Below are 18,628 nucleotides of genomic sequence, written 5' to 3'. Positions count from 1 at the left end.
TGCAGTATGTGATGATAACACACTGCACTACATACATTACACACATGTATACATCACATACTGCGCTGTCATCTTCTTCTGCAGGTCTACCTTGATGTCTGGTCTTTAGGCTTCAGTCAGATCCTCCACTGCCATGCTTGCGCCGTGTGCCCGACACCACCAGGAGCTGGCCCCTCCTCCTTTCATCTCCCGCCGGCTTCTCCTACAGCAGGGCGCTCTATCGCTCCAGTGCCCGCCCAATCTTAACAATCAGAGGCGTAGCTAGAAATGACTGGGCCCCATAGCAAAAAAAATTATGGGCCCCCCCTTCCCGGATCTCCCACCCCCACATACCTATCAGACCTCCCACCCCTACATCCCCACACCCCTCCCTAGATCCCCCTCAGTGTCATCCACAGATCCCCCCTCAGTGTCATCCACAGATCCCCCCTCAGTGTCATCCACAGATCCCCCCCCTCAGTGTCATCCACAGATCCCCCCCTCAGTGTCATCCACAGATCCCCCCCTCAGTGTCATCCACAGATCCCCCCCCCTCAGTGTCACCCACAAATCCCCCCCCTCGGTGTCATCCACAGATCCCTCCTCAGTGTCATCCACAGATCCCCCCCCTCAGTGTCACCCACAGATCCCCCCCCCTCGGTGTCATCCACAGATCCCCCCCTCGGTGTCATCCACAGATCCCCCCCTCAGTGTCATACACAGATTACCCCCCTCAGTGTCATCCACAGATATCCCCCCTCAGTGTCATCCACAGATATCCCCCCTCAGTGTCATCCACAGATACCCCCCCTCAGTGTCATCCACAGATATCCCCCCTCAGTGTCATCCACAGATACACCCCCCCTCAGTGTCATCCACAGATACACCCCCCCTCAGTGTCATCCACAGATATCCCCCTCAGTGTTATTCACAGATATCCCCCTTCTCAGTGTCATCCACAGATACACCCCCCTCAGTGTCATCCACAGATACACCCCCCCTCAGTATCATCCACAGATACACCCCCCCTCAGTATCATCCACAGATACATCCCCCCTCAGTGTCATCCACAGATACACCCCCCTCAGTGTCATCCACAGATACACCAGCCCTCAGTGTCATCCACAGATCCCCCCCCCTCAGTGTCATCCACAGATCCCCCCCTCAGTGTCATCCACAGATTACCCCCCTCAGTGTCATCCACAGATATCCCCCCTCAGTGTCATCCACAGATACCCCCCCTCAGTGTCATCCACAGATATCCCCCCTCAGTGTCATCCACAGATAACCTCCCCCCCTCAGTGTCATCCACAGATATCCCCCCTCAGTGTCGTCCACAGATATACCCCCCCTCAGTGTCATCCACAGATACACCCCCCCCTCAGTGTCATCCACAGATATCCCCCTTCAGTGTCATTCACAGATATCCCCCTTCTCAGTGTCATCCACAGATACACCCCCCCCTCAGTGTCATCCACAGATACACCCCCCCTCAGTGTCATCCACAGATATCCCCCCCTCAGTGTCATCCACAGATACCCCCCCTCAGTGTCATCTACAGATATCCCCCCCCTCAGTGTCATCCACAGATACCCCCCCTCAGTGTCATCCACAGATACCCCCCTCAGTGTCATCCACAGATATCCCCCCTCAGTGTCATCCACAGATATCCCCCCCTCAGTGTCATCCACAGATATCCCCCCCTCAGTATCATCCACAGATATCCCCCCCTCAGTGTCATCCACAGATATCCCCCCCACCCAGAGCCGCTTCCTAGCTAATTTATTCACTGCACTTGCCTCTGTGAAATTGAAGAGAAGCACCGTAATCTCGCACAGGCGCACTGGCAGAGGCCAGGAAGACGGTGCATGCGCACTTCAATGCCTCTGCCAGTGCGCCTGTGCGAGATTACGGCGCTTCTCTTCAATTTCACAGAGGCAAGTGCAGTGAATAAATTAGCTAGGAAGCGGCTCTGGTCGGGGAGATTGCAGGCACAGGCAGCATCGCTTTGCTGCCTGTGCCGTTCGCAGCGCTCCCTGCGCTGATAAAGTCCGGTCACTGTGCGGGCCGCATGACACGGCTTCGCGGGCCGCATTTGGCCTGCGGACCGTAGGTTGGGCATCACTGTATTAAGCTATTAAAACAGGCATGTCAGGAGTGGCGACAGGTCCTCTTTAAACATGAGTCTCCTTTTCACTTTTTTGGCATTCATAATAAAACCTGGTGCTGGCCGGAGCCACAAGAAAGGATTCTGAGATCCTGATATAGTTTCTGAGCTGCTAATATGGGCTGCCACCCTGCAACTAGTGATCATCAATTAAGAGGATCACTGTGAGGGGAAATCTGCTAGTCAGATATACAGACAGCCAGTCACTGCAAGCAGCGGACAATGTTCCTTTCAAATGTCCTTTTCAGTTGGATGCAAGGCACAGTATTCACCCCATCCCTAAATTGTGAATCAGGCAGATATGTAGTGACAGCCCTGAGCTGCCATCATCTACAGATGCCAATACAAAATGTAAGGGGCTGTCCCACGGAAAATATTCTACATTTTTCCAACCAGCACCTGGATCTGAATACTTTTGCAATTGCATGTAATTAAAAATTAATTACAGCCACTGTGTTAGTCAATAAAATATAAAATGGGTCTGTATAGCACCACCTGCTATCTGTTCTTTTGCTTATTTCTCTGTCCACCTCAGGAACATCGTGAGGTCGCAAACGTTCAGTTCCATCCTTCAACTGCCACCAGCTATAACTACTGTTAGGCCCCTTGCAGACGGGCGTGTCCGGATTAGGTCCGGATGCGTCCCGGTGCATTGCGGCAAACCTGCGCGAGTAGGAACGCAATTGCAGTCAGTTTTGACTGCGATTGCGTTCCTATGTTCAGTTTTTATCGCGCGGGTGCAATGTGTTTTACACGCGTGTGATAAAAAACTGACTGTGGTACCCAGACTCGAACTTCTTCACAGAAGTTCAGGTTTGGGTTAGTTGTAGTGTAGATTGTATTATTTTCCCTTATAACATGGTTATAAGGGAAAATAATAGCATTCTGAATACAGAATGCATAGTACAATAGGGCTGGAGGGGTTAAAAAAATAAAAATAATAATAATTTAACTCACCTTAATCCACTTGTTCGTGCAGCCGGCATCTCTTCTGTCTTGTTCTGTGATGAACAAGCTGTTAGTTTGGTTGGAAAGAGATAGTTACGTACTATGTGATCCCTGATTTTTATTTCTTACATCAGTCACAGCATAGCCTCCTTAGAGTAGAAAACTGTAAGAGTTAATTCCACAGAGCTATATAAGAATGTGTCAGTATATTATAAATGTTGATTTATCTCTTCAGGTTCCAAGTACTTTACTATGTCTCTTATTTCATAAATTTTAAATTATAATGCATTCTAAAAGTGCTAACAATCAACTATGCCATACATCTCCTGGCTCGCCAGCAACGGGAAACTGTCAGCAGTTCCTACATACAGTCCATGTGGGAACGTTTCCATACACAGGATGCAACATGTCCTGAAAGTAATGTCAAGGAAAAAGACAATCATGTTGTCACCTGTACATAGGGAGGATGTGGAGAGTAATACTGCCAGGGTGGGAGGGGTGTGAAGGGGGAGAGTGCAGGAGCGGTGGGACTGGGAGAAATGGAAGGGGGACAATGCTGCTGTCAGTTGTGGGGGGGAGTGAGACATTTCTGCAGTACAAGGTGGACTGACCACAGTATTAATAGTAGAGGGGGTGTTACTGTACATATACACAAGTCATAACATTATAAATATAGAATAGACAGTGGTGGAGACAAAGTAGCAATATTCCATGTCCTCCAGGGCCCTGATCAGACTGTACAAATGCAGAAACAGTGTAGAAATAATGTTGTGACATCTCAACAGCGGAGTTATATGGATAGTGCATGGCAGTTTTATGTGCACACCGGGTACATGCTAGTGGGGTACTTTTATATCAATGTTGTTTTGTTAAATATACATGTGTGTTAGTGTATGTAGTATGTGTGCATGCAGTATGTACTGCCTATGTATTGGTGTGTAGTGTGTTCTGCATATGTGTAGTGTGTACATAATCTGCATGTACTATGTAGTCTGTGAGAACTGCGTATATGGTGTGTATGTAATCTGCATGTACTGTGTATGTGATCTGTGTATGTAATCTGTGTGTACTGTGTATGTAATCTGTGTATACTGTGTATGTAATCTGTGTATACTGTGTATGTAATCTGTATATACTGTGTATGTAATATGTGTGTACTGTGTATGTAATATGTGTGTACTGTGTATGTAATCTGCATGTACTGTGTATGTAATCTGCGTGTACTGTGTATGTTATCTGTGTGTACTGTGTATGTGATCTGTGTATGTAATCTGTGTGTACTGTGTATGTAATCTGTGTATACTGTGTATGTAATCTGTATATACTGTGTATGTAATATGTGTGTACTGTGTATGTAATATGTGTGTACTGTGTATGTAATCTGTGTGTACTGTGTATGTAACCTGTGTATACTGTGTATGTAACCTGTGTATACTGTGTATGTAATCTGTGTGTACTGTGTATGTAATATGTGTGTACTGTGTATGTAATCTGTGTGTACTGTGTATGTAATATGTGTGTACTGTGTATGTAACCTGTGTATACTGTGTATGTAATCTGCGTGTACTGTGTATGTAATCTGCATGTACTGTGTCTGTAATCTGCATGAACTGTGTATGTAATCTGCATGTACTGTGTATGTAGTCTGTATGTAATCTGTGTATACCTTTAACAGGCATTCTGTTTTGCTTTCCGTCATATTTGAAGTCTATGGGAATCATAACGGATCCGTCTGGTTCCCGTTATGCAGAACGGAAAAAAAAGTCCTGTCGACCATGTTATAACGGAAAACAAAGATGGAATCCGTAACGCTGATGTGAACCTGCCCTAATCTGTGTATATATTGTGTATGTTATCTGTGTGTACTGTGTATATTATCTGTGTATACTGTGTATGTAATCTGTGTATGTTATCTGTGTATACTGTGTACGTAGTGTGTATGTAATCTGTGTATACTGTGTATATTATCTATGTATACTGTGTATGTAATCTGTGTATACTGTGTATGTTATCTGTGTATATTATCTGTGTATACTGTGTACGTAGTGTGTATACTGTGTATGTAATCTGTGTATATTATCTGTGTATACTGTGTATGTAATCTGTGTATACTGTGTATGTAATCTGTGTATACTGTGTATGTTATCTGTGTATACTGTGTATGTAATCTGTGTATACTGTGTATGTAATCTGTGTATATTGTGTATGTAGTGTGTATGTTATCTGTGTATATTGTGTATGTAGTGTGTATGTTATCTGTGTATGTAGTGTGAGCATTTTCTTTTCCTTCTGTCTCATAGAACTAGGACCCCTGGTCGTTATGATCCAATCTAACATGTATTGCCTGTCCTGTGGATGGATAAGTGATAAATGTTTGCAGGGCCGTCTTTAACGCGGGGCAAAAGGGGCAGCCGCCCTGGGCCCAGTTGCTCCTGGGGGGCCCAAGGCAACTGCCTCTTGAGCCCCGCTGGCCACTGGAGGACCTTTCATGGGCTCATACTTTATTAACTAAGTAGCAGGACATGTAGGGCATACATGGGGGATGTCCCTGCACTTTCTATTATTTCTGGGCGCCACTCCGTGGCGCCGCTGTGGCCCCCGTTATATTCTCCTGTGCTGTATGTTAAAAAGCTTACCTTCTCCCTGGCTATGACGTTCTGCGCTGCGAATGGACAGCGCTACAGCCAGGGAGAAGGAACGCCCACAGAGAAAAGCCGATGTCTCCTCCCTGGTGTTCTGATGCTGTTACTTAGCATACAGCACAGGAGAATGTAACTGGGGCCACAGCGGCGCAACGGAGCGTCGCCCAGAAATAATAGTAAGTGCAGGGACGTCCCCCGTGTGGGCCCTACATGTCCTGCTACTTAGTTAATACTAAGTATTGGTTACTATGCGCAACAAAGACCCTTTTACTGTTAGTGTTGATAAATGAAGCTAATTTTTTGAAAAACAAAACACAAAATTCCACCTAAAAAGCACAAAAATGCATTTAACAATTAAAAAACACTAGTGTCTTATGGACTAAAAAAAGGCAAAAAAAATAAAAAGAGGCAAAAAAATAAAATAAAAATAATATATATATGCACTCACGAAACATAAGTGAGTCTAAGCTATCCGGCACAATTTGAGTCATCGGGTTCCAGTATTTTAGTTCTACGCCCCATGGAGACTTCCCAGGTTTCTGGAAAAGCTGGAGCATCTTCTGCTCAGTGCATGAGCTCTAACCGTATGTGGCACCAGGATAATGCGCCAGTACACTCCGCCTGGTACCATACCAGATTTGTCACAGAAAGCAGCGGGGCTACAAGGGGAAGGGGCAGAGCATTATAACAAAGGTGTGACAACTGTCTAAAACATTTCGCCGCACACTTTGCACACTGCACTCTTCACAAAGCTGGCAACTATGGCGCAGATTTATCAAAACTGTCTTAAAGGAAAAACTCTGCTGCCTATAGCAACCAATCACAGCACAGCTTTCATTTTACCAGAGCAGTTTGAGAATAAAAACTGAGCACTGATTGGTTGCTGTAAGCAGCAGTTTTTTGTAGACAGTTTTCATAAATGAGGGAAGCCCTATTATTTTTACTGCCAAGATTAACCTAAACCATATGGCTGTTCATCATAGAAGGAGATTTATCAAAACGGGTGTAAAGTAGAAGTGGCTTAGTTGCCCAGCAAAGCCAATCAGATTCCTCCTTTCATTTCTTCACAGCTCCATTGGAAAATGAAAGGTGGAATCTGATTGGTTGCTATGGGCAACTAAGCCATTTTTCCTTTACACCGGTTTTGATAAATCTTGCCCGGACTGTTAACTGATGGATCCGGTTATAATCAGCCTTATGCACAGTATCCCCCCTCAGATGTCCCTGTAAAACATGCACTGTGGTTGTAAGTACCATGTGGTAACAACTATGAGGACTATACTGTACATCACTCCTCCGAGGCGCTGTCTGCCCACTGCCTGTATGAATAAAGTTTTATGGGTTTGACTGTTTTCTTCCTCTCGCAATGGCTTTCTGGGAGGTGTAGTCCAATGACTGTGTCCTCCCTTCCCCGGCCCTGGTGACTGGGAGCGGCAGGAAAGCAGCGAAGAGAGCGCGGTGGACGCTGGTGCTCTCCGGTGAGTGTCCGGGCGGCCTTGCTTTCTGCTTGTTTGTGGGAACATGGCGGGAGGCTGTGCTGTGTGGCCGGGCTTGTCCTGGTTATTCTCGTTGGGCCTTGTGTGCAGATCCCGGGGCTCATCGCCCCCCTACTGCTCAGTATATGGATGCCAGCCTGTAGTGACAGCACCCTGCCCCCACTGACAGGACCTGGCCCCTGTATATATATATATATACTGTACCCCATAAGTCCCCCCTGTGCAGTGTGATGGGGGACAAGCCGAAACCACACACAGGCTAAACCCTTGTTCACACGGCCACATTTACCAGTTTGTGTTAGGGTACTTTCACACTAGCGTTATTCTTTTACTGTATTCAAATCCGGTAAAGGGTCTCAATACCGGAAAAAAAACCGCTTCCGTTTTGTCCCAATGCATTCTGAATGGAAAGCACTCCGTTCAGTGTGCATCAGGACGTCTTCCATTCCGTCCCTTGTGCGGTATTTTTTCTGTCCAAAATTCCAGAACACTACCGCACTTACCTTGAAATGTATTAATGCCGGATCCGGTACCAAGCGTTCGCACAACTCTAGTGTGAAAGTACCCTTAGCGTGACAAGTCCTGGTCTAATGAGCCCAAGGCCTCCTGCACACGAACGTGTACTCCCCGTTGCCGTATTGCGGACCCGCAATACACGGGTGCTGTTCCGTGGGCATTCACTTGAATGGGTCCGCAAATGCGGAACGGAAGCACGGAATGGAACCACTACGGAGTGCTTCCGTGGGGTTTCGTTCCGTACTTCCATTTCGCAAAAAGATAGAACATGTCCTTTCTTTTTGCGGAATGGCCGGATCGCGGACCCATTAAATTTAATGGGTCCACTGCGGCTGCCCCACGGACGGTGTTCGTGCATTGTGGCCCACAGCACAACCACAGGGCGCAAGAGGCCTAAGACATGCATAAGTATTTCAGTCCGCAAGTCCGGAGAACATGTCCGCCTTCCATGTACAGTCCCCAATGACTATTCTTGGTCACAGGATTATGTTCTATAGTTTTATCATTTGCAGAACGGATGTGCATGGCCTTCCAGAGATGAGTGGGGGTCAGTGTGCAATCTGCAGACGGATGAACTGTGCATGAAGCCTAAATAGCTGCGTCCTAGATGCCTGTGATAGTGAGCGAGCTGGTCACCGGACGGCCGGACTTCATAATATGGCCACTAACTAGCAGCCGCATGACATCCAGCTGGTAATAGAAGGCTACTTTCACACTAGTGTTTATACTGGATCCGGCAGGGTTCAGCAAAAACGCTTCCCTTACTGATAATACAACCATCTGCATCCGATATTTACTGATCCGGTTGTATTATCTTTAACATAGCAAGGATGGGTCATGAAAGTCAATGGGGGACGGATCCATTTTATATTGTGTCAGAGAAAACGGATCCATCCCATTGACTTGCATTGTAGGTCATGCCGGATCCATTTTACTCCGCATCCCTTGACGGAATGGGAACGCACCCAAATGGAACGGAATGCATTTTGGAGCAATGACAATGAATGGGGACAAAACGGAAGCGTTTTTCTCCGGTATTGAGATCCTATGACGGATCTCAATACCGGAAAAAAAGAAACTCTAGTGTGAAAGTAGCCTTAATCCTCAGGCCTACTCTACGCACTTAGGCCTCGTTCAGATTTCCGTGTTATTTGACATCCCTGAAAAAAATCAGTGTTTCATCCGTGGAGAATCTGTGTTTGGTCCGTGTGTCCATTTCTGCCCTCTGTGTGTCATCTGTATTCCACGAACACTGCTAGGCTGAAAATGAATTTCCATCAGTGAAAAACGTACCAGGTTCGGACGCCGTCCAACAGATTCACAGATCTTACTAGACGTTAAGTCTACATCACGGACAGCGGCAATGTGCGTTCCGCATTTTGCGGACCGCACATTGCCGGCATTTAATAGAAAATGCCTATTTTTGTCTGTTATTGCGGAAAAGAATAGGACATGTTCTATTTTTTTTCGGGAACAGAATTGCGGACCCGGAAGTGCGGATCCGAAATTCCGTATCCGGGCAGCACATCGTGCGGCCGCATAAAAATTAATGGGTCCGCAATTCCGTTCCGCAAAACAGAATTGCGGTCGTGTGAATGGACCCTTACCCAGTGATTTATTTATTTTTTAATGTCTGTCCACACATCAGTATATTTTTACTGACCACAGGTCAGTGAAAAAGTCACGGAGATCTGCACTTCTTTGGTTCGTGACATTGAAGTCTATGATGGCATCCGTATTTGATCCGTTTTTCACTGACCACTGATAGAAGATACTCTGGAAATACATTTTCAGCTGAGCAGTGTCCATGGAAAATGGATGACACATGGAGGGCAAAAAACATAGACCAGGACCAAACACAGATTCTTCACGGACATATTCACGGATGAAACACAAACAGGTTTTTCACGGACGTCAAACGAAGACTAATCCTGGACAGCGCCTTTAATGGCCAGATGTATGCCAAAAGAGTGCCCTGGTTTTCTGGGACTTTCATAGTGATGGCCTATGCTCAGGATAGAAACAAGTGTTCGGTGGAGGTGCTGGGAGTCGGACCCCATCCTAAGCATAGGTCTTCGGTAGTGAAGTGTCGGGAAACCCCTTTAATAAATGGGACAATTCCCCAGGTGCTGCCACCCCTTGTCTGGTTCACCACGGCCCCGTTTCTCCTTTCTTCCTCTCCGTTCCCCTTCATCTCCAGAGGCATATTTATGGACTAACATTTTCATAGACTCATTCATTCATTTTGGGTTCTAATTTTGGCCATTAAGTAAATTACCTGCAGTGTATTCAGACCCTGCTCTCATTCTAGGGTGTGACGTAGATGTGAATTCTACTCCAGGAAGATGACCGCCATAAAGCACGCTCTGCAGAGGGACATATTTACTCCCAATGATGAGCGTCTTCTGAGTATTGTTAATGTCTGCAAGGCTGGGAAGAAGAAGAAAAACTGCTTCCTCTGTGCCACCGGTAAGTTATCTGCTTAACAACCTCAAGCTAAAGGAGTTAGGCCTCTTTCACATGGGCGTTGTGGGAAAAGGCGCGGGTGCGTTGCGGGAACATGCGCGATTTTTCCACACGAGTGCAAAACATTGTAATGCGTCTTGCACGCGCGTGAGAAAAATCGGCATGTTTGGTACCCAAACCCGAACTTCTTCACAGAAGTTCGGGCTTGGGATCAGTGTTCTGTAGATTGTATTATTTCCCCTTATAACATGGTTATAAGGGAAAATAATAGCATTCTGAATACAGAATGCATAGTACAATAGCGCTGGAGGGGTTAAAAAAAATATATATATTTAACTCGCCTTAATCCACTTGCTCGCGCAGCCCGGCTTCTCTTCTGTCTTCTTCTTTGCTGTGTGCAGGAAAAGGACCTGCGGTGACGTCACTCCGGTCATCACATGATCCATCACCATGGTAAAAGATCATGTGATGTATTATGTGATGACCGGAGTGACGTCACCACAGGTCCTGTTCCTGCACACAGCAAAAAAGAAGACAGAAGAGATGCCGGCTGCGTGAGCAAGTGGATTAAGGTGAGTTTAATTATAAATTTTTTATTTTTTAACCCCTCCAGCGCTATTTAGCATTCTGTATTCAGAATGCTATTATTTTCCCTTATAACCATGTTATAAGGGGAAATAATAATGATCGGGTCTCCATCCCGATCGTCTCCTAGCAACCATGCGTGAAAATCGCACCGCATCCGCACTTGCTTGCGGATGCTTGCGATTTTCACGCAACCCCATTAATTTCTATGGGGCCTGCGTTACGTGAAAAACGCACAAAGAGGAGCATGCTGCGATTTTCATGCAATGCACAAGTTATGCGTGAAAATTACCGCTCATGTGCACAGCACACCACGTATGACCGGCCACCGCTCCCATTCACTTCTATGGGACCGATAATAATAGCCAAACCAGCGCTCAGCTATTTTCGGCGGCCCCATAGAAATGAATAGGGGGCGGCTGTGCATGAGCAGTACGCTCTTCACTACTTTCGAGGCTCCGTTCTCGCTGGGACCCACACCTATCAGACAATGGGGGCATATACTAGCGATATGCACTCATTGTCTGAGATGAGACAACCCCTTTAGAGGCCTATCCTCGGGAAAAGTCATCAATATGGGATCGGGGGTGCTCTGACTCCTGGCACCCCCCCGATCCGCTGTTTGACGAAGCCACGTCACTCACAGGAGCTCTGGTGCGTGCTGGGGTCCCTTCACAGTTTACTATGCCTTTTAGTAATTATCATGGTTTAGTTTACATTTTGGGCACATGGTGATATTGTTTCACTTATCTCCATGTGGAGTAGTTCAGCCACAGCACTTGCCATGGGGCCCAGTCGGTTGCAAGAACATTCCGGCTTCTTTTTGCTATAATGTGAGCTTTCTGTTATGTGGTGCTATTACACATACATTTAATTATTGCTACATATGCTGTTTTGTGTTATTTTTTTACACTAGGTGGTGGGGGCCCCTATGGTTCAGGGTACTTCTGCTTTAGAACTAATGCACACATTTATCAGGCCTTCTTCACACACACTTTATTTATTTTTTGTTAATAATAGGGCCGCAAAAGATACAGACAGCGCACCCCTTTGTCTGTTCTGTTACATCCGCAAAAATAAAGAACATGTCCTATTCTTGTCTGCATTACGGACAAGGATAGGACTGTTCTGTTAAGGGCTGGATGTTCCGTTCCGCAAAATGTGGAACGCACACGGCTAGTATCTGTGTTTTTGCAGATCTGCAATTTGCGGACCGTAAAATGGCTACGGCCGCGTGCATGAGCCCTAAGGGAGTGCTCACATGAAGCCTTTGAGGTACGGTTAGAAACCATCTGAAAAAAATTGGCACCACGATGCGTTATATGGCTTCTTGGGTTTTACTGGTGAAACATGTCAAATAAATGTCATTTACATTTAAAAACGTTGTGGCCAGTTCTGCGGCAAAACCACGTGTTTTTCAGATTTGGTTTTAACTGCACATGAACTGCTATGTCTGAATTCACCCTTATGTGTCAGCTGAGTGATTGATCCGACAATACCGCAGGACAGCTGAAGGGATGTCAGGTTCCCTGCATTTGCTTACAATGTCAGCTTAGGGCTCATGCACACTACTCTACAGTATTAGGGTCCATTCACGCGTCCGTGTGTGTTTTGCGGACCGCACATCGCCGGCACTCTCATAGAAAATGCCTTTTCTTGTCTGCAGTTTTGGACAAGAATAGGACATGTTCTATTTTTTTGGCGGAACGGAAGTCCGGATCCGCAAATGCGGACAGCACATTCCGGCCCCATTGAAAATTAATGGGTCCGCACCTGTTCTGCCAAATTGCGGAATAGATGCGGACCCATTTTGCGGACGTGTGAATGGACCCTTATGGGTACATGCAATCTCCTAATTGTACAGAGCAGTGGCCCCACACTGACAGAGGACTATAGGGCCGTACTGTACCTCTGTAAGACTGCGGTTTCATACGGAAGATTGTCAGCTCTTTCTCTTGAACAGGTTGTAGTCATTTTTGCTGATACATGGCAAGTCAGTCTAAGGATAATCACTGCTGAGTTTTATTTTGGCATGGAGATGAGTCCATGCCCATCATCTCCATGTTCTGGTCAGTGAGTCTTCAGTAGAGATCATTTGAGAAGACCTGGTCTAAACAACAGGTTGTCCACAGCGTCTGACGCTTGCCTAGCGACCCTATGGTTTATAGACCATCCTACTTATAGCAGTGTGCCACTTGCTCACATTTTGCTAGGCTCTGTCCTCGTGGTATTTCTCTCCTTGAAGGGATACTTCCATCAGAAAGGGGTCATTTTTAAAACTCAATATTCCTAGAAAACATATTTTTTAGAATTTTTGGCTGTTTTTTTTTTTTTTTACTGTTCCATTTTGTTATACCATTGAAAATAAAATATAAGCTAATATCCTTCTGTATCAGTCGGCACAAACGATTAGACCTCCTATATAGATTGGTATTGTCAGTTTATTGCTGCTGTGACCCGTGTCCGCCGCTCTCCCGCTTCTCCAGGCATGCAAGCGCACTATGTCACTTAAAAAATAATCATAATACCCCATTTTCCATGCTGTGCTGGTGGCCTGGACCCACTTGCCCTCCACTGCCTGGCTGCTGGGGTTCTATGCAGCTTCCAGAGTCTGCGGCCTGCACTTCTAGGGCATGCATGCTCCCCAGCTCTTAGGGCTCATGCACACGACTGTAGCCTGTTTTGCTGATTTTGTGGAATGTCCAACCTATAATAGAACAGTCCTATCCTTGTCTGTAATGCGGACAAGAATAGGATATGTTCTATATTTTTGCAGGTGCCGTGGAACAGACATGCGGATGCGGACAGCACACGGTGTTTCACGGATTTGCACATATGCTGTCGGCCCTAACCACTGCCTATTTCATGACCCCTCGCTGCCCTGCACTGGTGTTTTGGACCCCAGTGGATCAGCTGCCAACTAATCAGGGACTGTTCCAAGAGATAGCAGCCTGGTTGCTCCCATGCAGTAAAGTCCAGATCCCTGTTTAGGGGGTTAAAGGGTGAGAAAAGGGACTGCCAGGAAAATTAGGATTTCCCCTAACTCAAATCGATTAGTTGCTGCAGTGGATTCACACCCACTGCCCATTACACTGTAAGAGGAGGATGATAATATCTGAAAGCTAATCCTTGTGATCATAGTAGGTGTAGAATAGGGATGACAATATGACAGCTCAATTGCCTTGATTAGTGTAATGTGTTTTGAACTAATCAAGGGCGGCTCTGTTGATCACCGTGAATGGTCTGAATGAGAGAGTTAAAGGGGTTTTCCAAGACTTTAAAGGGGTTATCCAACCCCTATAATGCCCCCCAAAATGCCTGGACACCTCCATACAGGATATACTTTCCCTGGCACCTGTGTCGCTTCTGATGCCTGGATCAAAACTGGGGGGGGCAGCTCATAGCAGTCTGCAATGGGAATGAGCCTCCCTAGTGACCGTGATGCTAGCGGGGATGCTGGGGAGCGGGGGTCCGACACCTGGGACCCCCGCCGATCAGCTCTTCCAGCCCTCTCTCAGATTTTCCGAGGCCAGTGATGACACGTTCATTGGTCACGTGGCCTAGGAGCAGCTCAGCCCCAAAAAAGTGAATGGGCCTGAGCTGCGATACCAAGGGCTGCCGCTATACAAAGTACGGCACTGTGCTTGGTAAGCATGGAGAAAGCCGCTGTGCCGGTGCCTTCTCAAACAGCTGATCGACGGGGGTCCCGGGTGTCGGACCCCCACCAATCATATACTGATGACCGATCTAGAGAATAGGTAGTCAGTAATAAAGTCTTGGAAACCCCTTTTAAGCAAGACAGTATTTGTGTTAAAAGTCCAAACGAAGGAGGAAGTTAAAGATCCAGGACAGGAAGTGGAATACATTAGTTGTTAATACGTGATTGACAAAATGTGGTGGCAGTGTCCCTTTAACTTCTTGCTCTAATGAAGCCGCTCTCCTCTTCCAGTGACGACAGAAAGGCCTGCACACGTCAGAGTGGTGAAGGTGAAGAAATCCGATAAGGGGGACTTCTACAAAACACAGACCTCTTGGTTACTCAAGGACCTGTCTACAGTGGACGCCAAAGATGCCCTTAAAGTAAGTTGTGTGTAATGATATTGACTCGATTCTCCCCTAAAACTATTCCCAGCCACTTTTCCTGTTACTGAGCTAATATTTGACATATAATAAATCTGTACGGCAGCAGCCCCATAGGGTTGTGTGGGCACACTTTTATTTCTCATTTTATGTAATGGAAGTACATCTCCGTAGCATCATGGCTTCCATTTCTAACTGAGCCAAGCTCTCTGTGACATAGCTGCCCAACAATTAGTCCAAACGGTCATTGACTTTACTGCTTGAGAAAGGCTCTAGTGTTGAGCCGAAACGTTGTGTATCCACGTGGGTGAATAAAAGCATATTCTTCATTTTTTACTGATGTCGGAGTGCTGCCTTTTTGCTACTTTGTGTACCTGGCAATAGTCTAGTCCCTTCGGGCCTGCACCCTTTTTTGTTCAAGTTGGGTGTAGTGCTGCCTGAGTTTTGCTTTACATTGACTTTAGGGTCCATCAGGGTTTCAGTATTTTTGATGGAAAGAATAGTGCTGACGTAACATTGTTGTGCCAGCCTTAGTAGTTTATTTTTTTTTCCGTATCATTGGGGGACACAGTCTTGACCTTGGGTATAGCTATTGCCACTAGGAGGCGACACTTAGCAAAAAAAAGTGTTAGCTCCTTCTCTCGGCTATATCCCTTCCTGCAGACACTGAACTAATCAGTTTTAGCTTAGTGTCTGTAGGAGGCAGACCTCCCTGCGTTGCAGGTCTGCTGTTTTTTTGTTTTTTCTTCTTTCCTTTTCTAGCAGGAGTTACAGGCAGTTCGTAAAACTGCCTGCACTCCCTCCCAGGAGATGGGAGACCAGGGGGTCACCCAAACCCCCTGCTCCTTCCCGTGCTCCAGAAGAAAGGGAGGTCCAGAGGTTCTGGGAAAAACCTCTGTCTCCCGCCAGCATTTGGGTCACCACAGCCGTCCATGCCGCAAGTCCCCTCTGTTCCGGTGTAGCATCCCTCACCAAGGGGCCGAACACCGAAGGTGGTGATCTGGCTGGAGCCAGGGGAACAGAAAACCTCTTTTGGCTTCCCTGTTCGGCAGGGGCGGTCGCATGCCTGTGGGCTTGTGCGTGCAGGGTATAATCAGCTTGGCTGGGCATGCTGCTCCTGCACTGCCACCCCTCCCTGATCACTAGGTGTGTGATCCATATGCACACTGCTGAGGTGTGGTTGCCTGTCTTTAGATGTGTATGTGGTTGCTGTTAGGGATCGACCGATTATCGGTTTTACAGATATTATCGGCCGATATTCAGGATTTTGAAAGTTATCGGTATCTGCATCTATTTTGTCGATATGCCGATAACGAACCGGGAACAAGGATCGCGCTGCTGTCAGCGCGATCCGTGTTCCCTCAGCACCACAGGGGAGAAGGAAGCAGTGTCTCCCTCCCCCCTGTGCCGCTGCTGCCTCCAATGAGAGGAGAGAGGAGGAGGGGCTGTGGTCACTGTGCCACCAATGATGTTGACTGACTCATTCATTCAAATTTAACAGGAGGCGGGAGCTGGCTGCAGAATCATATAGCCGCACCCAACCTCTATGACAAGTAGCTGCCATCTGCGCCAGTTAACCCTTCAGGTGCCGCACCTGAGAGGTTAACTGCCGCGGATCGCAGATACCACTCATAGAGGTCGGGTGCGGCTATATGATTCTGCAGCCAGCTCCCACCGCCTGTATATGAATAAATGGGCGAGTTATCTTCATTGGTGCCGCAGTGCACCACCCAAGCCCAGTATTAAAGACATTGTTCGCGCAGTGCGCCCCCCACACCCAAGCCCCCCAGTATTTATCATTGGTGGCAGTGGCCACAGGGTCCCCTCTCCCCTCCTGTCTGGTGGTGCAGTGGCAGCTTCTGATCGGAGACCCAGCAGTGTAATCCTGGGGCTCCGATCAGTTACCATGGCAGCCAGGACTCTATTGAAGCCCTGGCTGCCATAGTTGGCTCCATGCTGCTGTGTGCACAAAGCACAGGGCAGCAGGGACAGTGTGAGCTCCTATTTACCCTGATAGAGATCTGTCAGGATGAATAGGACAAGGGTTCTAGCCCCTAAGGGGGCTAAAAGTTAGTAAAAAAAACCAAAAAACACAAACACCTAAATTATAAGTATGAAAAAGAAAGATTTACAAAAAAAAGCTACACGTTAACAATAAACATGTTAATTTTCAGCAGATTTGTGTAGGGATTTTTAGTTTTTTCAAAAATGAAAATGCACAGAATATCGGTATAAATTATCGGCTATCGGCCTGAAAGTTCACAGATTAGGCTACTTTCACACTTGCGTTCGGGGTTCCGCTTCTGAGTTCCGTTTGAAGGCTCTCCCAAGCGGCCCCGAACGCATCCGTACAGCCCCAATGCATTCTGAGTGGATGCGGATCCGCTCAGAATGCATCAGGATGGCTCCGCTTGGCCTCTGTTCCGCTCAGCAGGCGGACACCCGAACGCAGCTTGCAGCGTTCGGGTGTCCGCCTGGCCGTGCGGAGACAAACTGATCCAAACTGCAAGTCAATGGGGACGGATCAGTTTGAAGTTGACACAATATGGTGCAATTTCAAACGGATCCGTCCCCCATTGACTTTCAATGTAAAGTCTGGACGGATCCGTCTGAATAACTTTCACACTTAGAATTTTTTCAGAAAGATAATGCAGACGGATCCGTTCTGAACGGATCCCAACGTCTGCATTATAGGAGCGGATCCGTCTGTGCAGACACCAGACGGATCCGCTCTGAACGCAAGTGTGAAAGTAGCCTTATCGGTATCGGCTCTAAAAAATCTATATTGGTCGATCCCTAGTTGCTGTGCGGCGAAAACATCTAGGGGGCTTCTCCATGCCCTTACTACAGCAGCTGGCAGGAGAAGAGACCCACCCTTAACCCTTTGCTGGGTTTGAAAGCTGGATGCCTGCAAGGCCTGAGCGCTGCATTGGATGTGTAGCAGTGTGTGGGGCATGGAGTAATCGCTCTCCCCCAGCCCATCGTCTTCCCCCAGGCCCTGTAAACAGTGGGTTCCGGGCAGGCGCTTACCTTCTTGGGCGCCAGCGGCCTTTCTCTGCCGGGCATCGTTTCACCGTCCTGCCGCCTCTGTTTGGCACTCCGCTCCCTGCATCGGCGTCCAGCCGGAAGCTCTTCTGGTCAGCCCCACCTGTACACGAGGCCCCTGCTCTGTGGCCTAGTAGGTCGCATTTTCTGGAGGGTCAAGGCCCCTTGCAGACGAGCGTTCCTCCCGCAGCAAGTCCGCATCGTAGCACCCGGCCTGACCTCCCAGCACTGACAGGATTCACATACTGTAGCATTATATTGAGTTATGATGCTATGTAACCCTTACAGTTCTGGAATGTATTGCATAACACTCCCATAATGCACTGGCACATCAACTCCTTTTAAAATGAATGGTGCTGGACGGTCATACTGGACACAACCCATGGGCAGGAAAGGCACTGTTTCTGGGTAAAAAAAGAACCGTTTTTCTAATCCTGAACTTTAAGCAGCTATTATTGCAAGCAGGTACTAGTAGAGGCCCACTGCATTGACGTCAGACTGACTTGAATAAATTGTGTTACAGGAAAGTCCAGATTTTGATCTCCATTTTGACAAAATCTACAAGTGGGTTGCCAGCAGCCCTGCCGAAAAGAACGCCTTTATTTCCTGCCTCTGGAAGCTGAACCAGCGATATTTGAGGAAAAAAATCGACTTTGCAAATGTCAGCTCCCAGCTTTTGGAAGGTATGTACTAAGGGCTAGTTC

General features: G+C 47.2%; 1 protein-coding gene across 10 annotated transcripts in view; it reads left to right on the top strand.

Moving 5' to 3' along the window:
* Positions 1 to 7,102: 7,102 nt before the first annotated feature.
* Positions 7,103 to 18,628, top strand: part of EXOC1 (exocyst complex component 1) — a 53,499-nt gene continuing 41,973 nt past the window's right edge. For all 10 annotated transcript variants that reach the window (XM_040418839.1, XM_040418837.1, XM_040418831.1 and 7 more), the window contains exons 1-4: positions 7,103 to 7,214; positions 10,060 to 10,217; positions 14,749 to 14,879; positions 18,448 to 18,607. In XM_040418839.1, coding sequence (XP_040274773.1) covers positions 10,094 to 10,217; positions 14,749 to 14,879; positions 18,448 to 18,607 — 415 coding nt within the window. In that variant the 5' untranslated portion in view covers positions 7,103 to 7,214; positions 10,060 to 10,093. The remainder of the gene's footprint in view (positions 7,215 to 10,059; positions 10,218 to 14,748; positions 14,880 to 18,447; positions 18,608 to 18,628) is intronic.

This window comes from Bufo bufo, chromosome 2 (assembly GCF_905171765.1).
Source record: "Bufo bufo chromosome 2, aBufBuf1.1, whole genome shotgun sequence".
In the NCBI taxonomy this organism is placed as follows: Eukaryota; Metazoa; Chordata; class Amphibia; order Anura; family Bufonidae; genus Bufo; species Bufo bufo.
The sequence above is the reverse complement of the archived record's forward strand: the minus strand, read 5'-3'. Positions and strand labels throughout refer to the sequence as shown.